The sequence below is a fragment of the Petaurus breviceps genome, unplaced genomic scaffold, assembly GCF_028583685.1.
Source record: "Petaurus breviceps papuanus isolate PSGF00001 unplaced genomic scaffold, PetGlider_PUasm1.0 37, whole genome shotgun sequence".
NCBI lineage: Eukaryota > Metazoa > Chordata > Mammalia > Diprotodontia > Petauridae > Petaurus > Petaurus breviceps.
This window is the reverse complement of record NW_027186296.1, coordinates 16,562,474-16,589,497: the sequence shown is the minus strand read 5'-3', so window position 1 is coordinate 16,589,497 and position 27,024 is coordinate 16,562,474. Positions and strand designations below refer to the sequence as shown.

Genomic DNA, 27,024 nt, shown 5'->3' with positions numbered 1-27,024 from the left:
CATCCATCCATCCATCCATCCATCCATCCATCCATCCATCCATCCATCCATCCATCCACACCTCTCATAACTGGGACAAACATAAATACAGTTCCCTCCAATGCCAGAACTGTTGCTACTTTAGTCTAAAAAGCAGAACAAGTAAACTGGAAACTCATTAGGGTTTAATTTCCTAAACTAGTCAAAGTTGTGCTTTGTGTCTATGTTCTTGTAACTATCTATCTGTATATTTGAGAATAATCTGTGACAGGCACTCTTGTCAGTCAATAACCATTCATGAAGCACCTACTACCGTGTTTCCCCGATAATAAGACACTGTCTTATTATATTTTTTGGACAGAAAAACACCAGAGGGCTTATTTTCAGGGGAGGGCTTATTTTAATGAACATTGACAGCAATTTTAATAAACAGGTAAATGTGAACAAAAAAATGTACCTTTATTCAATAAGCAAATCACTGGGGAAGAACAGGATGACGCGCTCACTGCTGCAGATCTGATTGGATACAGCTCGGAGTGCGGTATGCGTTTCAGGGGGGGGGATGGTGCATACAGAGGGTAATAGCGCAGGGGATCACCTTCACTACAGTAGCAATCTCAATAGGGCTTATTTTCGGGGGAGGGCTTATTTTAGAGGAATCTTACACAGTAAGGGGAGGGCTTATTTTCGGGATAGGTCTTATTATCGGGGAAACACGGTATGTGCCAGGCACTGTGTTCAGTGCGAAACACTGTGCTAAGTGCTGGCCCTGGTATCAAGCCACCCAGATTAGTCATGTTTTTATACTGATCTTGAAGAACTCTAAAACCTTGAAGTTTCTTCAGATGATTTGTGGCCTTGTGTATGGAGGAGAGGCTTGTTCAGAGACCATTAGGCCACATTATTGGGGATCTTGTATACCTGCTGGTATTTTCCAAAGAAAAGTGGTCTGAGGGGATGATTCAGTCTAAAAATGGTCAATTTAAAATGAATAAAGACTAGGAATAATGGTACAGGATTACAACTGGTGGTAGCTGTGGCTAACCTCTGACACAAAGCCAGACTTTATTGGAGTACTAGCGGCAGATTTGCCCCATTCATCTCTGTAGTATCATAGACCAAGCATAGATCTCATCTGTAGATCTCATCTATCATTGTGCTTATGAATACAATGTAGTGCTTGGAGGGAGGGAGAGGAAAAGAGAGAGAGAGACACAGAGAGAGAGAAGACAGTTAAAGATACTTAACTTCTTCATTTAGATATACTGAATGGTATCAAAGTCCCTGGAGTAGTCCTGTTTTGTGTTTGTGTGTGTGTATGTGTGTGTGTTTTGCTGCAAAATCCCTGAGCATCTCCATTATATCCAGAGATGATGTAGAATTCTCAGAAAGTTCTCAAAACAAAGTTAACCTAAATTCACCTTAATATGAAAAATAGGTGGGGGGCAGCTAGGTGGCGCAGTGAATAGAGCACCAGCCCTGGAGTCATGAGGACCTGAGTTCAAATCTGGCCTCAGACACTTAACACAAAAACTAGCCATGTGACCTTGGGCAAGTCACTTAACCCCAATTGCTCTTCAAAAAAAAAAAGCAAAAAAAAAAAAAGGTAGAATATATTTATGTGTCTCTGGGGAAGTGTGGCCAAGAAAGATTGCCAACAACAGGATGTTGCTGTTGAAAGATGGTTCAGAATCACCATAGTAGAGGAAACAACTTGTGATTGCTAATTGAAAACCCAAAAATTCTGGTTATGAGGGTCATTTGTCTGTCAAATTGTAACAAAAGAATATGTAATCTACTAAGGTAACAGAACAATCCTTCCTCTGGGGAGGAATATTTCCTCCATATGGAGAAGGAAAGAGAAAAGGATTCTTAAGTAAGTGCTTATCCCTAGTCATTCTTTAGTCAAATATTAGTCAACTCAACTCAGGTCCAACCCATAGAAAAACATTTTCAATATCAAATTTTTTAAAAGTTCCATTTTTCCCTCCACACAGGCTAATGGACTCAACCTAAGTGTCATCCTTGACATCTCCCTCTCTCTCTAATCCTCCGCAGTCAATCTATTGCTGAGTGCTGATAATTTTGGTCCCCTTCTCTCCTCCGACACTGCACTGCCCTGGTATAGACCTTCATTGCCTCATGTCTAGCCTTTACAACAGCCTATTGGTTGGTCTCACTGCTTCAACTCTCTCTCCAATGCAGTCCATTTTCTACTAAGTTATTAAACTGATTTTCCTAAAGGGCAGGTCTGACCATGTCATACCTTCCCTCCCTATTTCAATAAACTACAGTGGTTTCCTATCACCTCCAGGATCAAATATAAACTCCTCTTCTTGTCATTCAAAGCCCTTCACAACCTGGCCCCCTCCTACCTTTCCAGTCTTCTTATCCTTTACTGACTTCCACATCCTGCATGATCTGACAACACTGGCATCTTGACTGTTCCTTACACAAGGTACTGAATCTCCAGATTCCAGGCATTTGCACTGGCTGTCCCTCCTGTTTGGAATTCTCTCCACACTCATCTTTGCCTCCAGGCATCCCTGGAGTTTTTCAATTCCCACATAAAATTTTACCTTCCAGAAGGAGCCTGTCCAGATTCCTTTTAATTCTAGTGCCTTCCCTCTGTTGATTATTTCTGATTTATTCTGTATTTTTTATACATTGTTGTTTCCATGTTGTCTCCTCCATTTCATTGTTAGCTCCTTGAAAACAAGGTTTTGCTAATTTTTGTTTCCCCATTGCTTAGCACAGTGCCCAGCACATAGTAGGTGCCTAATATGCTTATTGAGCAGCTGCCATTTCGAGTGGAGGCAGTGTGGTACCATAGAAAGAAGGCTGAACATTCTTGCCTCTGCCACTTTCATCTGTGTGACATAGGAAAAATCACTTTACCTTTCTGGGTCTCAGTGTCCTCATTTTTTAAAATGGGGTCCTTAGAATGGATGCCTTCTAAGGTTCCTTCTAGCTCTCAACTTATGATCCTAAGATATTTGTAGTGAGATTTCAGTTTGAGTGTTGAACAAAAGGGGGCAGAGGCCTGTGGGGCCCCCTAATTACTGGTACTACTGTTTGCCTTCTGAGAAGGTAGAGGTCCCACATCACATAAATCAGGCATGCAGTGAGGTGAAGGAATCTATATTTCCAAAGAATGATGGATTGTGTGAAAACCAAGTGAGTATCAAAATGACAGCAGCTGCCTCAGTATGTCCTATATTAGACAAAGAAGATGGAAGGACATAAAGGAGCATTACAGAAGCTAGCATAGTAGACAGCTATGTGGCTGAACTCCTGATTGGATAGAAAACTATGTCAGATAAAAGGGGTAAGGAAGCAAGAGAGTGGAAAAGACTATCAGGTGAATAAATATAGAGGCCAAAGGATCCATCCTGAATAATCATTAAAAATAAGTCAACAAACCAACGCAATCTTCAAATGCTGAAAATGCACCTGAAAATTATAATTTGGATATGAAAAGCCTCATTTCTGACATTAATGGAACTGTAACTTTGACTTTCCCACAGGGAAAATTCAGTAAGTAGAAAGCTTTAGGCCCTAAACTCTACTGGATCCTGTGGAAAATCAAAAAGAAGCAAAGAGACAATTTTCACCCTCAAAGATCTTAAACTGTATTTGGGGCACATGGGAAGCCCCTGCCTTCTGGCCAAGTGAGATATGGGAAGCTTTGGATGGAGGGTTTGCAAAGTTGGAGTATTCATATTAAGTGCTACTACCAGGTATGACTGGATTGCCTAGGAGAAAAAGAGTGTGTCTTCATAATAGTCATTGAGGGTAATAGATGACATGTTTATCAGATTTGTAGATATAACAGAACTGGTGTGTTAGCGGACTACAAGATCAGTGTTAATGAACTGTAATGAAGCAGTCACAATTCTAATGCTAACTAGAACATAATCTGCACTGGTAGATAGATGCTTAGTGTCCAGAACATGAGAAGCAACAATCCTGAGACCATAGCTAAAGTGTTGTGTTCCCTTCTGGAGACTATATTTTAGGAAGCATGTTGACAAAGTCAAGTGCCTGCCAATGAGTCCAGGAAGGTGAGATATTGACCTGTATTGATTGATCTGAAAAGATTGGTTGAAGGAACTGTGGATGTTTTGCATGGAGGATGGAAGACTTAGGGAAAACATGATCATTATCTTAAAATGATTAAAGGATTAGCTTGTTGAAAAGAAAGTAGATTTGTTTTGCTTGATCCCCAAATGACTATAGTAAGTCCAATGGGTAGAAGTTGGAGAGGCAGATACACACATGTGGATATAGATGGTGTGGACCAAAGGATTTCTTAGAAGAGATCCTCCCTCCAATAATGCATATTGCAACCCATCCACACCTGCCCTTCCTGTGTCTCTTGTCAGGATCCTCCCATCAATTTGCCAAAGGTATTCCACCTGATGTACCTAGGGCTTTTTTCTTGTTCTCTTGACATAATGTAGATTCTAGTGGAGTACGAGTTGCCTATTGCTTGCTTTTTCTTCGATCTCACTATGTAATTAACCATTTTTTCTGGCCATGCATTTCTCTGATGGCTTTCTTTATTCCATTTGGCCTGCATAATTCCTTCCTTGTAAGTAAGGTATTTTAACCTGAAGAGGTCCAATATATACCTTGTCATTGCCCTTTGAGTGATACTCAATGTTACTTCTTTGGAGACACCAGTATCTATGGCTTGTTGCCATGTAATATTATCCAAATATTAGAGTTCAGGACATGGGTAGTTGTTTCAGAGAAAAGTTTGAGGTCATTGAAAAGAACCATGCAATTTTCCAAAGGCAATTTGACCTCTGTCCTTCTTCTGTTCAATTCAGTAGTCGGTACATTATCCATTTGCAGCTTTTGTCCATGATACATTTGCTAATGAGTGAGTTCTATGGTTTATCAGTTCAACTGTATGTCATAGTTTGGACAGTAGCCATTCTTGATTCACATATTTATTTTTCCTGAGTGAATAGTTAGACTGCTATCTTTTGAGTAATCATGGATCTCATTTAGGAGGCTCTGCAATATTTAGAGTTTTGATGTAATCAGTACAATGCTATTCACAAACAGGAGCATCTGGAGGAAAAATTCCTTTTCACTTGGATTCTATTGTGCATATCCTTAGTAACAGTGGTAAATAGTTTTGGCAAGCATTATGTCTTGACTGATAATTATAACCAGAGGGTCAATGAACAAAGTTATTTCTGTTGTTACCTTATTCAAGGAGTTTTGAATGATGCTTATATATGCATGGAAGGCATCTTAGTTGGAAGAGAGCCTTTAGTGTTCTGTTCTATCAAAAAAATTGCATTTTTTATAACAACAAAAGCAGTGGAATCTTATATTCTCTATACTTTTCGATCAGTGTGTGATTAAAGATATGACCTGATGTAGAATGTCATTTGAGAAAACCTATCTATTCCCTTCTATCTGGGTCACTACTCTGCAACTGGTACAATATATTCAAATGTTTCTGGGAAAAAGCAGTTCTCTAGGTGACTAAAAGCAATCCAGAGGATAAAAGCAGATAAAAGCTACCAGCAAGAAGGTTAAAAGTAGTCAGCAAAGAGGTTCCCTGGGGTTTCAGAAGCTCTTTTCCAAAGTCCTAAAAACTGCTTTTATGTCTATAGGGCTCATAACTGGATCTCAGATCAATCCATCTTGGGGCAAAATTAACCCAAACCTCCCCAGTTCTGCACCACAACCTCCTTGCTCAAAATAGTCTAGTTGTGGGAGTATAAGTAAAAAAACACACACACATATACACATATGTGTGTGTGTGTATACATATTTGTTAAATCTTGTACCTCTCCAGGTCCACCAGTATTCTGGATCATAACACATTCTCACTCTTTGTGTATATATGTATCTTACTTCCATAAAAAAAACAACTTTGTGTAGATGGGAATAGGCGGACAGGTCAGTGGTTACTGATATTTTCCATTGCCTTTTGTTATTGTTATAACAAGGTCCATGTTGTTCCCCCTCCCCCATCATGCTTATGGCACCTTCTCCTTCAGCAACCTTGAGAATTAATCCGTTAGTGCTCCTAAAATTGTGTTACTTTTAATCTAACCTCCCTGTGCATATTTTTATTTTCATCCAGCTTTTGCCATATATGATTTCTTTAGGGCCATTTCTTCTTTCTCATGCAACAACATATCTGACCAAATCTGGTGGTTCTGCTATCCTTAACAATGAACGTTTGTTATAGAAGTCCTTATAAATACTTTTTGTTGTTCATTTGTTTATTTACCTTTTGCTGGTTTCATCCTTGAATGATGTTGCTTGTAATAAGGAACATATTCCTAAAATTTAGAGTTATTTAAAAGTAAAACATGTGGGTCATCTAAATAGCACAGTGGATAGAGTGCTGGGTCTGGAGTCTTCCTGGGTTCAAATCCAGCCTCAGACACTTACTAGCTATGTGACCCTGGGTAAATCACTTCACCCTACTTCCCTCAGTTTCCTCATCTGTAAAATGAGCTGGAGAAGGAAATGGCAAACCACCCCAGTATCTTTGCCCAGAAAACCCCAAACAGGGTCATGAAGAGTTGGACATGTCTAAAAGCTTGAACAATAACAACAGCAAAAGTAAAAACTTGCAGCCTGTGTGAAGAGAGTGAGTTCCTCTCAGTGGAGGCCTCCTGTAAGGGATGTTGTGACAAGAATTCCTGCTTCAGACATGTATTATACTAGATGAGCCCTTTAATTCAGAGATTCTATGATTCTGAGGCTTTTAAGGAGGATCAGTAATGATCTGTCTTGTGGCCTTGGAGTGTGGAAATTGGCCTAGCCTGCCTTGTTGAAATCTCATTCTGCCCATGGGATATTCTTGGTTTGTACCCCTCATATCCTATAGCTATTCTGGGTCCTCTAGTGTTCCTTTGGAAGTGTGTTTCCACAATTAGACAGTTTCAGAGGAGTCACTCTTGGGGAAATGAACACTTGATAAACGATTTTTTTTTTTTTTTGCCTGGCTTTTCTTTGAAAACCTAGAGAAATCGGTAGATTAGTTCCTAATCTCTTTTAGGAATTCCAATCACATGGGAAAGGATTTTGAAAGCTAGGGTTGAGTTACATTCCCACAATTCACTCCTATCTTGCTGCCTGTACCACTATACAGATCTTCTAAGTGAATTGGCACCTCAAGGTAGCTTTGAAACTGACCCACCCATCCCAGCAGCTTCAAGCTTATTTGATTATATAAAAGAAACATACTAAGAGGAAAGGGCTTAAGGTGAATTGAAATTCATCTGTTCTTCAATTAAATGAAAATTCTGAAGGCCACCAGAGAATATTATACTAGAGTCCAGTTCATGTAGGCATGTTAATTCTATTTTCTGAAGAGAATTGCAAAAAGGTTCATTTTGATTAAGAATGTGTAGCAATTGTAGAATTAAAGTAAAGTATTATAGATCTTCCTGGCATAAAATGCAAATATGACAGCAGAGCGACTTAGACAATTGTATCTCAAGTAGCTTTCTTATAAAATTAAGGCATGGGTTCTGTTACAAAACCATTTGAATTGGCTGATGGTATAGTCACGGAGAACTAGCATGGCAGAGTGGATAGAGTTGGCCTCAGAATTAAGCTTCAAGTCTTGCTTCTTACACACCTGGCTCTGTGAGCCTAAGTCACTAACGCCCAGTGCCTCAGGCAACTCTCAGAAACTATGAGTGCCAGAGATGGTGTTTGTATGCTTTGGCAGAAGGAGATCCCTCACTGATGAAACCACAGGTCTAATTCTTTACTACCCCTCTCAAAACAAACACACAAACCAGTTGTACTAGAAGTAACAAATCACCAAGAATTTGATGGCTGTTGCTTTGATAGAATTTTGAAATTTAAATAAAGTGACATTTTATTATTGGTCACATATACAATGGGATTTTATAAGCAGAAAGGTCATGGGTTGGAAAAGGGACAATCAGAGATTGAGGGAGCAAAGAAAAGTAGAAGTACAAATAAAATGGAAAAGATCAGAAAATACAATGGGCAATAACCCAAGAGAATATAAAAGTGGTGGGCTCTACCTGAACAGCTTACTCCAAAGTACATTTATGCTCTGTACAATGCAACAATCCATTTCTCCAAGTTGCTCATCAATGCCTCCCCTCTCCCAGTTATAGATATATCATACATGGCTTGGAACAATAATATTTATCCATTGTTTCCATTATCATCATCATCACCATCTACTCAGAGAAGTTGTCTGACTCTATAATCATTCCCCATGAAGAGACAACTCATAAAGAAATATGAAAGACAGTTCTGAAATGTTGGCTGTTTCCTTTGAAATTTTCAAGCATTCTCTTCACTGTGCAAATCTCACTGGCCATTTGAAAGAAGCCTACACAACAATTTATTAGATAGCTTTGTGTTCATTATATTTTTTAGGCCCCTCTTAGTTCTATGCTTCCAGAAATTGACTGCAGTAAAAATCTAACATTCTCATCCTTTGATAATGAGCATAAAAGAGAATAAGAGATTACTGTGGAGGTAAATAATGAATTTTGATAAATGCTTCATACCTTTCTTTGTTTGGTTTAATATTGATGTCACCAATGATATGGATGTCTGCAAATTTTATCCTAAATTTGCTCAAAAGTGAAGCCATCCTGAAACATAAGAAAGAACATTTCATCACTACATATTTAACTACCGTCAATCAAACAATATTTGTGTTTGAGTTAAGATATCAAAGCAATCATGTTTCATGTCAATTTTGCTTCTCAGGCAAGCTAATTTATCTAAAAGATTTTAGTTAATGTTTGATTTTCATTACAACACTTGATGGATATATTAAGTCTGGGCTAAAATTGTTTCACTGAAGCCCCAAGAAAAATTTGTACAGGTATAAAAACCAGAGCTAGAAAATGGGACTAGAAATGTCTAGAAAAGGAAGAGCAGCAATAATTTGTTCACATTTTTTTCAACTTGGAATTATAGAAAGATGTTTGATTTCATCAGTGTGCATACTCCTTCCATTTGTACATAGTGCAGTCCCTCTGTAACTTTTCATTCTGTGCCAAAAAATTGTTATCCACATCTGCACAAATCTCCCAGAGAAAATCTACTCAACATACTAAAACCCTTTCTTTGATGAATACCAGGGGAATACTCTGATAATCTATCTTTTATTCATACTTTTGCTATATGATGGGGTTTACTCCATTTTCTGGATACTTTTGATGCTGCCTTTTATGTCATTTTTTGCGTGCAAGTCAACATTGGTATTGTCCTGTAGTCTACTTATGCCTAATATGCTTTTATCATTTGTCTTTTGGGTCACCTAAAATTTCAGTTCTTCTAAGATTATGTGCTTCATGATTATCAGGTATGTAGCACCACGGGGACAATAATAGTGATAATAATATATGTATACACCTCCACCTTTTTAAGGATACAATTACTCAGCTGCAATACCAAGTCCTGAAGGTGAGTTATTGGATTAGTCAGTTGCATCTATAAAACTGAAACCATCACTTGCGTTTTCTTTTCTATCAAGCAAATGTAGGCATGACTTTAGGAGTCTCTATCTTTTGAATAATTAATTAGATAAAACCAAATAAACATTAAAGAACGTAATGATATTTCCATTCAAGCCTGAAAATGAAGATTCTCTGCCAGCACTGGAGAGGGTGTTGTTTTTAAAGCATTTAACTCTTCCAATGAGAGAAATATGGTGATTAAAAAAACAAAGCTGATGTATTCACCAGTGAATTATAGGAAAGAAAGTAAATCTGAACTCTGTCAGAATGGTTTTATTTTTATTTCAATTGTACCTGAAAGGTTCTTAGAGATTTTAATAGAAGCTGTTAAATAGTATTAACTCTAAGCTCACACATATTTTAAATGACAGAAATTGCCAATACGTACGCTATTTTTTCTTCTTCAATACGGTTTATCTTGCCTCCAACATAAATCCTTAATTTGCAGTCTTTCCATTTTTTTCTGAGAGTCAGGATATAGGGGATTAGGAGTGTTAACCCTGGAGGGGAAAAAGTTTATTATGACTCTGTAAGATGGATGAATATGTGAAAGTGAAAGGGAATATCTCAATTTCTTTAGCCCTGTATTTATAGTGCCTAAATTTTTTTTTAAACTCTTTGGAATATATGAAAATTTTATACTTCATCTACTAATGTTATTGTATGTTTCCCATATATCATGCTAAATTTGTCAATAAAGAAATCCTGCTCCCTGCTGTACTTTTTAGCATCACTTACCTCCATCATCAAACAACCACCACACATCAATGGTGCCTTTGCCTTGCTTCTTTTTAAACTGAGTGCTGGCTTCCACCAGTCTCTGATTGAACTCTCCCACATGCATTGATTGGATTGTGTTAATTCCACTATCTGAAATGAAAAAAGAAAAATCTGAAGATGGTAACAAAATAACTTTCTAATAAATCATTTGGCTAAATAAGTGTCTAATAATTCTCCCCCCTCACCCCCCTGCCTTGTGGTGGGAAGGGTTACATTTTGAAAAATTGGGTAGATAAATAATAGATTCCATGTTCTCTTTTTTCCTCTATTTGCATAATATTTAATATAACTTTTTACTTTTGAATGAAGATTTAGGCCTGGTGTAAGAATTACAAATTTTATTATTGGAGATCTTTGTGTGTTTTTCAGGCCTTGGTCCTCTGCCTCAAGGGGGAATTGCTGTTTAGTCATATGGCAATTCTAATAACACGACCAGTTTATATTTAGTAGTTTAGAAACCCCAAACAACCACAAAACTCCCAAGACAATTTCCAAATTCCAGTTGTAAATTTACTTGAGAATTCTAATCTTTCTTATTTACCTAAAAATAAAAATATTGTTACAGAGGTCCTTAAATATGTAATCTATGACAACATATTTAGAATTTTATAGTTACAGGTCATATGAATGTTTTCTATATCACATGAAAATCTGGTTTTACAAAGTTCTCCAGGGCCCCTCTACCATCTTGGCTCTATGTCTCCTCCTCTGCTTTTAAAGGTCTCTAGTCTTTAAAGAGTAGTTTTTACCCCCCTCTCTTTAAGGAATCTAACAATAGATATAGAAATTAGAATTGCATAGGTTTAAAAGATATAATAGAATTCACAATATAAAATTTCAAAATAAAAGCAACTTTTGTATATATAAGGAACACCCTTACTGAGGACAGTGAGAGTCATTTGCATTGAACCTGGTTATGGGTGGGATGTTTGAGGGTGTTTTAAAGCTGATATTTCCTTCCTTATATCTAATTTTTAGGATCTTTAGTTTCCTTCAAAGTTTGGCTCAAGCTCCACCTTCTACAACAAACCCTTGACTGACCCCTGCCCAGCTACTATTAACTTCCTCTCCTCAAAAATTACTTTGTATTTATTTTTATATATTTTTATTTATATCTTAGGCCTGCATTGAGCTCTGGAAGAGCATTGCAATTGGCCTTTCTCCTATGCAAGTTACTTTCCTCAATAGAATGTAAAGTCCTTGAGGGCAGGGACTGTTTCATTTTCGCCTTTGTATTCCTAGCCCTATATATATAGAAAGTGCTTTTAAGAAATATTTGCTGATTGATCAAACTTTAGTTTATAATTTGTAAGCATCTAAGAAAAATCAAATCGTTCTCCAAACAAACTAGAAACCTTTGATTTATAAATCTTTAGCCTAAGATTCTAGGGGCACCTGTTAAATAGGTTTCTTTAGCTTTGCATCACACCTTCCTTCATCATTTTGACTTTTTCATATCTCTCAAAGAGCATAAAAGAAAAATAGATACCGAAACCAGTTTATTGAAGCAATTACCCTTATATTCTAATGACTTTCCTCCAACTGACTTCTCAGTAAAATCATTTTTTTTAAATGTGAAAATGCCAAATTTTCAGTAAGTTTAAAAATCTTTAAAAAACCTAACAAAAGTAGGCAAACTTTGTTATTTTTTTTTTAAAAAAACTTAACTTTGACAGTAAGATTGCTAACAGGGAGACAGCAGCATATGGTAGGGACTCTGACTCATGTGCAAATAGGCACTTGGTCACAATGGACCTTAACCTGTATATAACTTCAAATTCAAATTCCAGTTTTCTTTGAATGTTGTGGCTTTATTATTACATTAAAAAAAATGTTTTAGGGCAATATTTAAAGTTGAGCTGACAGCCTTCTTTTTTCTCTCTGATCTAACAGGCTCCAAAGATTCTTTGTACTATCTTTCAGTATTGCTATATTTTGGGATTGAAAATTCTAAAGCAATTATCTGCTTCTATCCAGTTTCAATTTCCCTAGTCTTGATTGGACCCACGAGAGAGAAAGAACATTTATAAACAAAATGGTCTAAGGCTTGCTTTCAGAGTCAAGCAACAATACTGAATGTTTAAATTACTAAATGAAACACATACATACACACACACACACAGAATTTTACATATAGAGCTCTTCACACAATGCTTGGACAATCACTTGTACAGTGATTTGTATTTAGAATTCTCTTACAGAATCCTGGGTTTGACTAGATCAGGAGCTTATAAACTTTTTTAGTGTCATGGACTCCTTGGGCAGCCTAACAAAGATTAGGGACTTCTTAGAATAATGTTCTTAAATAACAGAAGGAAATACTAAATTTTAGTTAGAGGTTAGTGAGAATAAAGATGTAATTTTTTTTACCTTCCAAATTGACAGATCTCTTGAAATCTATCCACTGACCTCAGGTTAAGAACCTCTGGATTAGATGGTTATCAAAGTCTCTTCCAACTCTAGAATTCTAATCTCTGGCTTTACTTACATGCAAATATGTTGCAGTCCAGGAAATGTGCATATGAAAAACCAAGGGAAGAATTAGCCCTGATCTTTTGGCCCACAAGAGCTACCAAACAACTACAACAAACAGGAGTATGTGTTTGACATGCTAAGTATGATTTGCAGGATATGGCATTACATGCCCCTTTTTTAATTTTAATGTGTTTTTTTTTTTTTGCCTTTCTGGGTCATGGTTTTAGAGAAGGATACATATTTGCTAAAACAATACATAAAGGGAAAAAAAAATCTCCCATGATAATATGGCTTCTTTTCATCGATGGGGAAGGAAATTAGATGTTTTGCCTACTGGGAGAGAAATGTACCTAGGAAAAATCAGAGGTACAATGAAAAGGACATCAGACTTGAAAGTCATGAACCCTGGACTCTTGTTCTAACCCAGCCACTAACTAGTGTGACTCTAGGCAAGTCAACCTCTTTGGATCTCAATTGCCTTATTTGTAAAATGAGGTCATTGAAAGATTGGGAGCCTAGCTTTAAAAACCCTGTCATTTTAATGCCAAGCTTTCTAAATTTTCTATCATATTTGGAGATAGAAATGCATAAGGTCAGATTTGCTTTATGAGTAAATGCATTCCTTTCTCTAGAATGGAAACTTTTTGAGGACAAGGACTGTTGATATCCCCAGTGCCTACCATAGTATCTGGCATATAAAGGGTACTTAATTAAAGCTTGTTAATTGATTGATGGATTTCTTTGGATGAAACTGAAGTCTTTGTAAAGGAAAGAGGAAGCCATTTGGTATTTGAAGAATCAGAGTGATGAAGTGGAAAGGACACTTAGTTCTATTCCTGGTCTGCATTTTACAACCAGTGTGACTTTGGGCAATTCTCTGAACCTCCATTTCCTTTTCCATTGGCACCTCAGCTTCTTGTCCTAGGGTTGTGAGATAGCTTAGCTTTGGAAAGTGTTAGACAAATTTGAAGTGCTTTTATTATCCAAATGGTAGGGATTTCATAAATACTTGTTTCTTTCCTTCCTTCTTCATTTATACTATCCATCCAGTCAAATAGTCTGATAGGATCATAAATATAATGACAATAAGCCTTGATATAGTACTTTAAGGTTTGCAAAGTGCTTTATAAATATTGTTTTACTTTATCCTACCAACAACCCTGGGAGGTAGGTGTTATTATTATCCTCATAGGATTCTCATGAGGAAACAATCAGATAGGGATTAAGATTAAGTGATTTGCTCAGGGTTGCATAGTTAGTAAGTCTGAATTCAGGCCTTCTTGATTCTAATCAGAGGTGGGGAACCTCTGGCCCCAAGGTCATATGTGGTCCTCTAGGTCCTCAAGTGCAGCTCTTTGACGCAATCTGAACTTCACAGGTCTGTAATATTTGTATTGCTGGGGCAAAGGTTATCCATAGCTTTATGGAACTTTAGGCATAGTTCCAAATTGTTCTCTAGAATTGCTGTATCAGTTCACACCATCAGCAGTTCATTAATGTACTTTTCCCTTCATCCCTTCTAGCATCTGTCATTTCTGACAGGCATGAGGTGGTACCTCAGAGTTCTTTTAATTAGCATTTTTCCAATAAATAGTGATTTAGAGCACTTTTTAAATGATTGTAGAGAGCTTTGATATCTTCTTCTGAAAACTGCTTGTTCATATTCCTTGACAGTTTATCAGTTGAGGAATGGTTCTTATTTTTTATAAATTTGACTCAGTTACCTATATATTTAAGAAAAGAAGTCTTTATTAGAGATGCTTGTAAAAAAATTTATATTATCTATGGTACCTTTTATCAAAATGTACTTTCTCTGATTATCTCTTTTAATTAGGTCTATTCTTGCTTTTACTTTGTCTGACATCATGATTGCTTCTCTTCCCTTTTTTACATCAGCTGAAGCATAATAGATTTTGTTCCATCTACTTATTTGGACTCTTTGCACATGACTTTCTGTTTCAAGTGTGTCTCTTATAAAGAACATGTTGTTGGATTTTGGTTTTTAATTCATTCTGCTATCTATTTCTGTTTTATGGGTGAACTCATCCCATGCACATTAACAGTTATGATTACTATCTGTATTTCCCTTCATTCCTTTTTCTCTTATCATTCTCTCTTTCTTTTTATGCTATTCCTCCTCAGAAGTCTGTTTTGCTTCTGACCACGGCTTCCTTTAATATGCCTTCCCATTTATCTCTGCCCCCCCATTTCTCTAATCCCCTTCCCCTCCTATTAACCTTCTGGATAAGATAGATTTCTATACCCAACTGCCAACTGAGTGTGTGTGTGTGTGTGTGTGTATGTGTCTGTCTATCTATGAGTGTATGTATGTATGTGTGTATATATGTATATTCTTCTGTCTTTGAACCAATTCTGATGAGACTGAGGTTCAAGTATTGACAACCCTCCTATTTTTTTTCTTCCATTGTAAAAGCTCTTCCTTGCATGCCTCTTTTATGTGAGATACTTTCCCCCATTCTAACTCTTCCTTTACCCTTTTCCCTTTTTCTCTTCCATCGCTCTCATTTCTCTTCCCAGTTTTTCCTTTATCACTCTTGTCTCTTTCTTTAACTCTTCCAGGAATTCTTGTGGGGCTTGTGTCCAATTAGGATTTTTCTTTGAGACTTTGTGTAACTGCTTTCACATTATCTTCTTCTGAGTTTGTGTTTTGGTCTGAAGCTTGGGACAGTGCCTCCCCACCTCTAGGTGAATAGGGTCCAGCTTTAACATAAAGTTCAAAGGTAAGAAATAGGCCGGGGAGATTATCAAACAATTAAAAAAAAAGAACTTGTCTATAAAAAGCTCCTATAGTGTAAAGGAAGACCAAGACACAAAGGGTGTTATTTGAAAGTTGTTTGGAGGTAAATGTTGGGGGAGTTTGGCTGGGTTGCTGCCTTTAATCTACCATCTGCAGGGGCCACTTTTTTCAATAAAGCCTTCTCTTATCCTTCTAGATGAAGGAAATCTCTTCTTTACTTTCACCAAATGTAAATCTTATTTCCCTCCCTTCTCTCCAACCCCACCATTGGGAGCAGACACTGCTTTTTCTTCTTTGTATCCCTAATGGCTAGACCAGTGTCTTGAACATAGTAAGTGCTTGAGTTAAATATTGGTTGAATTGAATTGAAATTGATATATCATATAATATAAGATAATATTAGATAATAATCTCACCATTTGAAACAAATCATGGTACCTTTATAAACTTTATAACTAACTTTATGTCTAACTTCATAAATAATTAACAAAAACAATGACCAGGTCTTCCTGGATAGCCAAATATTAGGGTGTAGGGGAGGGACAGAAACCAGCAGATGATTGGTTATCTATATAACCAATATAATATAACCAACTGGTTTTCCAGAGTCCCACTGCTTTAAGGATCCTTTCTGTTTCTTGTAGTTAAAAGAGCTATTTTGGCAGCTCCTAGCTTCTTCTGTGATTGAGTAAGAAAGTCATATGCCAAGTTCAGAGATTTTTGTACCATAACTGTAGAAGAATATATCTATATCTACATATATAGACCTATCTGTCCATCCATACATCTATCTGTCTATCTTTTAAAATCCTGTACAATTAGATGATTGCCCTAGAACTCTAAACTTTTGAGTATTTCAGGTGGAAATGAATAATGTTAAGTAGAACACTAGTGCAATCCCACTTTTAAAATTCTGGTATGATTCTGGAGAAATATAGAGAGACATTATCTTTTCCTGACTTAATAGCAGTAAATGGTTAAAATATACCTTTAGAACCACTCTCACCCCCAACTATGTTAAAAAAGCTTTCTTAATTTTCTTAGAAAAACATATTAAAGCTTTTACATTTTTGTACCAGCAGAGGCCACTACAAACCTTTCTAAACTTCTCAACTATGTTTATGGAGAACTAGTACAAAGGATGAATGAACCATGCGAATCTTTCTTTTTATAAGATGACTCCAGGTTTATTGAGTCATGTGCTGTTAATCCAAGGTTACCAAGATTAATTTTAATGCATTTAGTAATTTAAAAGTATATGTCGATGTAATTTTTCCAGGATTCTGTAGATGTGATTTCATTGCTCTATTAGCATATGAGAGGCAATGTGGTGTAGTAGCTAGAGAGATAGCCTCAGAGGCAGGAAAAACTTCATTTAAGTCTGAACACACCAACTTCATGATTGTGGACAAGTCATTGAACAAGTCAGTGCTCTAACGCAATGAGTTTCAGGGTTGGTTCCAGTTTAGCACTGGGAAAGGGTGTTTCTTCACTGAGGGTTCCATATAGCAACAAAAATCACAAGTCTAGTAAAAATATTATTATAAAAGTGATTTAATATCTTTAATAATAAATACCTGTGAAGTCATGGTTAGTGTCCAAGGAGTTCTTTGAAAATAGGGAGCATGGGGCTTTATGGATTGTTGGGTCTTTATTTCCCTAGTTCCTTATAATAGATAGTTCAGAGATGGGGAGTAGATGGGTCAGATTCTCTGACTCAAAATCCCAATGCTTTTTGGGCAACAGTATGCTATATCCCTTCTCTCGTATGTTCTTAAATTTATCTTTCCTTTCCACCTTTGTCTTTCTCTGCCAATCTATACTCATTCATTTCAGATCCCTAAGCCTACTCAGGAAGTGGTGCAGTGTGGGAGAGAGTCTTGATTGGGAGTCAGGAGACCTGGTTTTAATCCCACCTCAGCTAAGAACTAACCACCTTAACCTTAGACAAATCAGTTTACCTCTGAGTGGTTTGGCCTTCATACCTTCCAAGTTACCTCTTTCAGGCTGTGAATCTCGGTGAACTGGTTCTCAAACTAAATCACCTCTTTATTATGTAAAGTCCCTGAAGGGACTTACCTCTAAATCCTCACTAGATTCTCTATGGAGACCATCAGTCTCCAGACTTCTCAGACCTATTTTCTTCTTTATACCCCCTTGAGCCTCCTGTTAGCCCCGGATCCTTCTGATACTGTCTCATCTTCCAATCATCCTCCCTGCACATAGAGGTCAGTAAAAACTTGCAGATGGCCTGGTTTTTGGAATTCAGCTAAGAGATTGGAATAGTTTAGCAGTGAAAATGTTCTTTTTGGGGCAAGGGGAAGGGGAGATTTAAAAGCTTACCTTTTTTGGGAACTTGCCTGGTGATATTCAACTTTCGAGCCTTTTTGAACAGTCCCCGGATACCTTTACTTCCTTCTTCACTCTCATTATCTTTAATCGTGGCTTCTAATGCCAATCTCTCTTGTTCTAATTTTTCTAATTCATCTGTTAAAAGGAAACAAAACAAGTAACAAATTACTCACTTGTTTAGCTCAGAATCAAAGAGTTTGCAACGATGGTTTTGTGAAACTCATGCAAGTGAGGTAGATTTATGTTTCCCACTCTCTGTCTATATGTGTGTGTGTATGCATATGCGTGTTGTATGTATGTTTACATGTCTATATCTATACCTGTGATCAGCTAGGTGGTACAGTGGGCAGAGTGCCAGTCCTAGAGCAGGGAAGACTCATCTTCCTAGTTCAAATCTGACCTCAAATATTTCCTAGCTGTGTGACCCTGAGCGAATCACTTAACCTTGTTTACCTCAGTTTGATCATCTATAAAATGAACTAGAGAAGGAAATAGCAAACCACTCCAGTATCTCTATCAAGAAAATCCCAAAATGGGTTCAAAAAGAGTTGGATATGACTGAAAAATTACTGAAAATATCCATGATCAAACAATTACTGTGTGTTAGAGGCATAAATTGAATCTAAGTCTTTCTGGCTTCAATGCCTCTACTCACTGGACCATACTACTTTTCATATATGTGTGTATGTATATATGTCTATATGATATCTGTATATGTATATATACATATCTATGTATATATACATATGTGTATATATTATATATTTGTATATATGTGTATTAAAGAGAGACAGAGAGAAAGTGGGTTATACACTTGTAGTAAATGAAGAGATAAAAAGGAGATTCAAGTAGGTGGTATCAAGTGAGTCATTTGCTTGCCCTTCCTCCATTTTCTTCCATCAGGAAAATGCTAAATCCATAGTTTATTTGCTCATTTAACATTGTTTATATTCTCTAGTAAAAATGTATGCTCTTTTAAAATTGAATTTATCTACATAAAAATTAGATGACCTTAACTGCTTTTGATTCATGTATATCCATAATTCTATGTCTGTATTGTTGAGAAAGTAGGGAGAGGAGGCAGTCAGGAGAGGATTCCCCCACCCCTTGACTTGAGTCATATGAGAGAGGTTCTTGTAGGTTCTGATTTTATTACTAACTCTCATAAACTCCTCAATAACAGAGAAACCTAAATTGAGATGATTCAGGACCATTAGCATTGGCAAGGCTATGAGTCAGGAATAAGTAGACAGGTAGCTCAAGAAGGCCTGAGAGGAATCCTTCTTTCCTAAGCATTTTCAATGTATCTCTCAGCTCCTGAGTGGAGGGTAGAGAAGATAGAGAGGGGAGATCAAATATATAGGGCTGGTTGAAGACAAAGGTTGGGAAAGAGTGAGTATATCCTCATTCCAAGGGTGAGTGCCATCCAGGAAGGAGTAGTACCTCACTTGCTAGGAAGTATCTCTGCCTAATTACATAGATATGCCTCTATACACAATGCACATCCTCATATATATGTATATGTACAGATACATACATGCAATTGTATCTATGCATGTGTAAGTAACAAAGTGAAGGTGAGGAATTACTATTGGATGATCCACATTGGTAATCATTCATGCATGCCAAAAGAATGAATGGGGGGACAAAAGGGACATTTTGGACAGTGTTTAGGGGATCTTGAATTTAAATATGCCAATCACAGGTACTGAATAGGTTAGAGAAAGAAAATATCTCGCTGAATGTGTGTATGTATGTGCATACATATACGCATTGAAAATACATCAGGTTGAACATTTAAGTAGTGTATATTTCAGTGAACAACATTAAGGAAGTAGTACTGAGATCAGAGTAATAATTGTTCATACTGTAAGGAACAATAGAGATTTTTTTGGAGGGGCGAATGGAGGTATATATTGAGTTTTCTACTTAATCTGCACAGAAAAAAAAACCATTCTAAATCTGAGGTATGTGGTATCCTTTTCACTGTGAGTGATGACTAAAGTACCTGATGACAGTATCTGAACAAAAATACAGGGTACAAGGCAATAAACCTTCAGAAGTGTTTCAGGCATATAGTAGATACTCATTAACTGCTGGATTAAATTGAAATCCAAATGCAGCAATTAAAGATCATCAAGCTAAATAATAAATTATAGCTTCCCTGGGCAAAAATTTACCACTTAGGGAAAAACATCCATCAATTGCTTTTCCTGAGAGTGAAATACTCTGTGATGGGAACTAGTACATTTTCATATTCTCCTTTTTCTTTGGAAATAAAAGGGAAAGGGAAACAGCAAGGTTTTTGATTTCATCATCCAACTGAAACTCCTTGCTCCAAAGTTATCAGTGATCTCTTAATTGCCTTATTCAACGAGCTTTTCTAAGTCCTCATCTTTCTTGACCCCTATATAGGATTAGTGCAGTGGATGGGATGCTGGGCCTGGAGTCAGGGAGAGTCATCTTTGTGAGTTCAATTCTAGCTGCAGACACTAGTTGTAAGTGTCTACTTGAATAGCTGAAACAAACAGCTAAGTACTACTTTGCTTGCCATTACGCTGGGCAAGTCCACCTAACTCTGCCTAGGTTTCTTCATCTGTAAAATGAGCTGGAGAAGGAAATGGCAAACCTCTCCAGTATCTTTTCCAAGAAAACCCCAAATGGGGTCTTGAAGTGTCATACATGACTGAATTAGACAGTATGGTCTGTCATCTTCCCTGGGAAACTTTCTTCTCTGAGTTTTCTCTCTGTTCTCTGACAACCACTGTTTTCTCTTTGTTCTCCTTCTGCCAGTATGACCACTCCTCTCTCTCCTTTGCTAGATCATCATGCATATTCCACCCCCTAAATGAATGTATGTACTCCAAGACCCTATCCAAGAACTTCTCTCTCTCCCCTGACTTCTGGTCTTTCATTACCAAATATCTATTGGACATTTCCAACTAGATGCCTTGTAGGCCTCTCAAACTCAGTATAGCCATAGAATTCATTCTAAGCCTACCACCTCTCTTCTGAAGTTCCCTCTTTCTGTCCACTCACTCCCTCAGAATCATTCTTGACCTTACTTTCCCTCACCCCACATGACCAATTGGTTGTAAGATCTTGTCAAATCTGTTTCAACCACGTTTTTTATATCTGTCCCTTTCTCTTCAGTCATACCTTCCCTACTCTGGTTAGAATCTTCATAACTGATCTCCTTGCCACAAGTCTCTGTCCTTTTCAATCTAATTGTAGACGTGATATTCCTAAAGGACAGATCTGAGCATATCACTCTTTGGCTCAACAAATTTCAGACTCTTCCTAGAATCAAACACAAACTCTTCCTTTTATCATTTAGAATCCCTTTCAACTTGGCTCCAATCTACCTTTCCAGTCATGGAATCTCTTACTTCTCCTAGCAGACTCTATGGTATAGCTAAAGTGACCCTCCAGATGTTCCTCACTCAGCATGTTCCATTTCCCACCTCAGTGACTAGGCTTTTCATCTAAGAGGCAGTCCCTCATCCCCTCTGACTCTTAGAATCCCTAGAATCCGAGCTCAAATGCCTCCTACTATAAGAAGAGTCTCTCCAAATCCCTATCCCCTAGTTATTAGTCAATCATTTCAGTTGTATATGACTCTTTGAGACCCCATTTGGGGTTTTTCTTGGTAAAAATACCAGAGTGGTTTGCCATTTCCTTCTGTAGCTCATTAAGCAGATAAGAAAACGGAGACAGAGTTAAGTGACTTGCCTAGGGTCACACAGCTAGTAAGTGTCTGTAGTCAGATTTGAACTAAGGTCTTCCTGACTCCAGGCCTAGCATTCTATCTACTGTGCCATCTAGTCTCCCAACTAAAAGAATTTTGTGTGCCTCTTTGTATATATGTACTTATGCATATTGTCTCTCTTTTAACATGTGTGAGTCTTGAATGCAGATATGGTTTCATTTTCTTTTTTTTGTAACCTTATTTAGCACCTAGCCTAGTGCCTGGTATATAGAAGGTATTTACTAAATGCTTATTGCTTGATAATCAGGTACAAAGATCTGGTTATTTTCTTCAGATTTTGGTTTCTTACTTTTTTCCAAGAAAAGATGTATTCTTCAATATGTCTTATTTTAAAAGAACCAGAGAACCATGATTTCATCAGCTTGGTACTCTCTCCACATATGCAGAACACAATTCCTTCATGCCTCATGAGTTGCTGGGGCCAAAAAAATATCATTACCTCATGGCCAACCATCTTATGATAAGCCTTTCCAAATTTAGTGACACTGATGCTCATTTTAAATTGATAGTTCATCATCTCTGACAAGGGATGGGACTTTCACAGAAATTTCCAAAGAAATAGAAATAGAAAGACTATAACTAATAAACATAGTCAGAAATGTTATGGGTGAATGGACAAAAATTCCACTTTACCTTTTTTCCCCATAGAGCAAGGCTGTGTGTTCTCTTGATTTATCAATTATGTACTAATTAACTTTCAGAGTGGTCAAATCTCCCAGAGGTATATATTCTACAGTTCCACTGAATTTGTTGGCGTTTTTCCAGTACTTAACAATTAATTTTTTGGCAATGACATTAGATTTAAGGTCAAATTATTCATATAATTTACCCAATTCCCAGAAGTTCATTGAAGTCAGTAGCCACAGAAAATCAGGGAAACAAGATTGTTGACATCAAAGTTCAGATGTGAACTGCTCAGTATTCCCTCATAAGGGGCTAGTCCTAGACCTAGAGAGCATTACATTAGGGGTCATGATTCTTAAACTTTAATGATGACTATGTAACTATAGGCAAGTTTCACCATATCTATACAATCAGAGCTGGACCTAAGTAATTTTTGTACTCATGGCAAATGACATGAAAGGTATTCTCATTTGAGGGGTGGGAGTTTGGGGTGAGGGACAGGGGGCAGAGAACAGGCTTACCACAGCGCACCATTTGGGAGCTAGGTGCTAAGTAAGTTCTGTTGTTTCTATGCCACTAATAACCTTCACAAGCAGTCAGCACTTTCTAAATTCAGGGGCAGCATGGTGGCTAGACAGCTGGCCTTGGAGTCAGGAAGACCTGAGTTCAAGTTCCGCTTCTGATATGTAATGGCTGTGTGACTCTGGTCAAGATTCTTAAACTCTCAGGGCTCCAGGCAATCCATTAAGACCATAAGTTGCAAAGTGGTCCTTTTTTCTCATAAAGGGCATTTTCTTATCTTGGACATCCTATCCATATATTAGTTAAAATCATGGGTCTAGTCTCTAGTCTCAATTCAGCACCTTGGGGAAAATCCCCTATGTAGTTGCCCTACCTAGTTTTGGCTCTGTGTAAAATAATACTTGTTTCCCTCTACCTTCCTCTGTCAATGCCTATCATAATCCATCCTTTTAGCTCTTGTCCATGCCCTCTCTTTGGGGCAGCTAGGTGGTGTGGTGGATAGAGCACCAGACCTGGAATCAGTAAGACCTGAGTTCAAATCTGGTCTTAGACACTTACTAGCTTTGTGACCTTAAGCAAGCCACTTAACCTTGTTTGCCTCAGTTTCCTCATCTGTAAAATGAGCTGGAGAAGGAAATGGCAAACCATGCCAGCATGCCAGCCAAGAAAACCTCAGATGAGGTTACAAGGAGTCAGATTCATCTGAAACAACTGACTAACAACAATAGCAATGCCTCCTCTTTGGGTAAGTACCACAGGGTTTCTTGACCATGTGGTAATCCAATATACTGAACTATAGGAAGAATTAGAGGGCCTTCAATCCCGAAAAGTGCTTGAAGAAAGATGTTCTAATACAGGCCATCAGCAGCATACTAATGCAAATTCCAGAACTGGTTTTTTATTATACAATAAAATTGGAGAATTTTCAGAACAGTGTGGTCCCATGAGGTCCTCACTGGAATTATTTTAATTTTGGTCAATTGATTTCCATTTCTTCATTATTAAATAAGCAGAAATATCCTTGGGCACCTGATATAACACGATTAATTCCTCCGAAACCACAGCCTCTGAATTTTATATTTTTAAGACCACACAGATAGATGTGAATATACATGGGCTGTGCATAGACATTTTCAGCAGTGTCCTGGTTAATGGCACACTGTCCATACAATGAAATTAGGGAGCATTCTTTGGCTGCCTTACTTTACTGGATTTTTTGGACAGGTCACTTGTGGGTTAACAAGGATACTGCAAGGATCTGAATAGAGCCGGCTTCTTCTGAATAATGGAGTGGGAGGGGGGTTGCCCTGAGAGTTTCTCTGTTGGCCCAGCCCCAGTGCACCCTGTGATTCAGCTACTAAATGCCTTACACTTTCTCCTTCAGTCTGGTCAAGGGAGAAAGATCCTCTTTTGTAATGGAGTCGGCAGGCTGACTGAAGAACTGGGCACTGTTCCAACTCTTTGACTGAGTGCTTTGTAGGAACAGTCACCCAGGACAGAGCAGATTGCAAATGCCAGGCCAAAGAGACAGAGCTGACTCCAGCTTACCTTTCTAGCTTTCTTTGACTCCAATCCTCTACTTCATAGAAGCAGAGAATTTGGAGATAGACAGGACTTCAAAGGACAACTTGTACAACCCCTTCATTTTACAGAAGCAACTAAGTGAGTGGTATAGTAGATGACATGACAGAACTGGGGTCAGGAAAATCTGGGTTCAAATCCTGCCTCAGATATTTATTAGCTATGTGATTCTGGGCAAGTCACTTTAAACTCCTTTAGTCACATTTTCCACAAGGTTGTTGTGAGGACCAAATGAAATACTACATGTAAAACACTTTGCAAACCTTAAATCACTAAGTTATTATTATTGCTATTATGAGGAAACTGAGGCTTGGACTCAGTTTCCTATGGCTGTTTTTGCCTATGCCTGTAAAATTCAAACCTATTTCCTCTGACTCTAAATTCAGTGCAGCTAAAATGGACTATTAATTGTCTTTTGCTTGCTATTTACCTTCTTCTTGCCTCTGCTTATTGAACTCTTTCCCTTCCTCCCAACTTCTTTTTCCTTTTAAAGATCCATCTTATATGCTACCTTCTCCATGAAACCTTCTTTGATTTGATTCCTTCCATCTTGTTTTTTTCACATATCCCCAAAATAGTCTTAGAGGTTAGTTCCTTGAAAGGATTTAATGAATGCAAAAGGACCTGGGATCTGAGATTGTAGCTGAAGTGTAATGCCAAAGCAGCCTTGGGTAGAGTTGATTTTAGTGCTTCGAGAATTGAATTAGGCTGCAATGAATAGGACTGACCAAATGATAACCCAATATGGTGGCTAATTATTGCTCTCTCTGCCACATCACCTGCTTATTAGTATGGTCTACTCTTGTTTTTAAAATCTCCTATGTTTATTCTGTGAATTTCTGCATGTATTAAGCCCTGAAAATATGGAATAATCACTACTTGACTGATTACAGAAAGAACAACAGACAGGAAAACCTATATGGCAAATCATATCCTTACTCAATGATATCTCTTTTCTTTATTAATCATAAACTTGGATTCTTCCCGTGGTCAATCAACCCTGAGCTGTAAATGTTAATATGAATAAAGTCTGGTTAAGATAAGTGCACTCAGCAATACTGCAGTACTTGCCTTACAATCAAGTAATTATTTACTACATCACCATCTGTCTTTATTTTGCTAAGCTCTTTGATCATATACAGCAGCATCAATGGGCTGCCGCCATGCTCATAAATCTTGCCATGCTTATGCTCAATTCTTGACCAAAATAGATGGTGAATCATAGTTCAGCAATTTATTTACTGCTGGTCCAATTTGGGCTATTTGCATAGGTAGAACATTTTTGTCAAACATACATGGGAAGTAGAAAATAAGAAAAAAAGAAATCTTTTTTTTTTCCTTTTATGGAAATGGGTTAATTTGTTAAGAGAAAGTAGCCTCCATTAGTGGTGAATGAACCCTGAGAAGAGACTGGTTAGTATGTTATGAACATTGATCTGTTTCTTTAAAAAAAAAAGAGGTGCTTCCATTATATTAGATTGTGACATGGTATAGAAGTAATCTTCATTAACTGGTAAATTACCTATAAAGCAGATTTGTATTCAGAGACTCTACTTTATTAACTACAGTATATGGGCATTATGAAATGGCTAATATTTTCTTTAAATTAGAATCTGTGATGACTCTACGTGGCCTGGATTGGATAAGATATTATGGTGATCATTAACATACTGTAATGTAATACTTAAGATTTATCAGGCTTTTATTAAATCCTATATTAGAGTATAACCTAATGGAACCCAAGATTATTTTCCCCAATTCAGAAACTAATATGAGATTTGCATCATAAGTTACATAAACTTCAAAACGATGCATGGAAATGTGACTCAGAGTTAATTTCTATCATTACATTTCTGCTGTTCATGTTCATCATATATATTTGTATTTCATTGTTCTTTGTTTACCCTAGATAGTTGGGTACTTATAATTATTTCATTAGAAGCAGACTGTACTTTCTTTTTCCCAACTAAGAAGCAGAAATATTTCAAATATCAAAGTTGATTTAAATAGGATATACATCCCTTGGGAAATTAAGAGGGGATGTAGTTCAGTGCTGGGATTCTTTTAAAAAATGCTGTGATATTTTTTTTCACTGTATTGCTTTACAGAAACTAAACTGATGGTTCATTCTGTGGCAATCAGGGACATGGGGAAAGGGGGGGGGATTCATGTTTTCTCAGTTCCTCTCCCTCTTTTAGCTTGAAGTGTACAAAGCAAATACTAACCAAGTGCTTTGTGAATTGTAAAGCGCTATGAAATGCAAACTATTGTCATGAATACTTTAACATTTTAATTTAATATTCAGTCCCTTTCTCATATCTCTCATAGCACTTTGTCTTTACTTCTTGCAGGCACTACATTCTAGTATGAATTGTTGACATCCTTTTCTTGTGCCCCTTATTTGATTGTGAGCTCCTTGAATTCAGAAGCTGTGCCTTACTCATATTTGTATCCCCAGTTCCTAAGATGATGCCTTGCACATAACAGCCACTTACTAAATGTTACAGAATCAAAGTGGTAGTCTAATTTTTAAAAGGGAAGTTAATTAGTAAGTACAGGTACAAATGTACCAAAGAAGTTAGATCAGATACAAGAGCTAGGGGACTTATTTCCTACCTTGAGTCCATTCCTGATTGACTTTTCCCTCTCCCTTGTGTCTTATACTCAATCATTTGCTAATTCTT

The 27,024-nt window shown here is 37.3% G+C and overlaps 1 protein-coding gene across 3 annotated transcripts in view; it reads right to left on the bottom strand.

Moving 5' to 3' along the window:
- SLC12A1 (solute carrier family 12 member 1) overlaps nucleotides 1–27,024 on the bottom strand; it is a 138,376-nt gene that overhangs the window by 9,019 nt on the left and 102,333 nt on the right. For all 3 annotated transcript variants that reach the window (XM_069097987.1, XM_069097985.1, XM_069097986.1), the window contains exons 21-24: nucleotides 17,836–17,979; nucleotides 10,218–10,349; nucleotides 9,868–9,979; nucleotides 8,520–8,606 (exon numbers count right to left, since the gene is read on the bottom strand). In XM_069097987.1, the coding sequence (XP_068954088.1) occupies nucleotides 8,520–8,606; nucleotides 9,868–9,979; nucleotides 10,218–10,349; nucleotides 17,836–17,979 (475 nt within the window). The remainder of the gene's footprint in view (nucleotides 1–8,519; nucleotides 8,607–9,867; nucleotides 9,980–10,217; nucleotides 10,350–17,835; nucleotides 17,980–27,024) is intronic.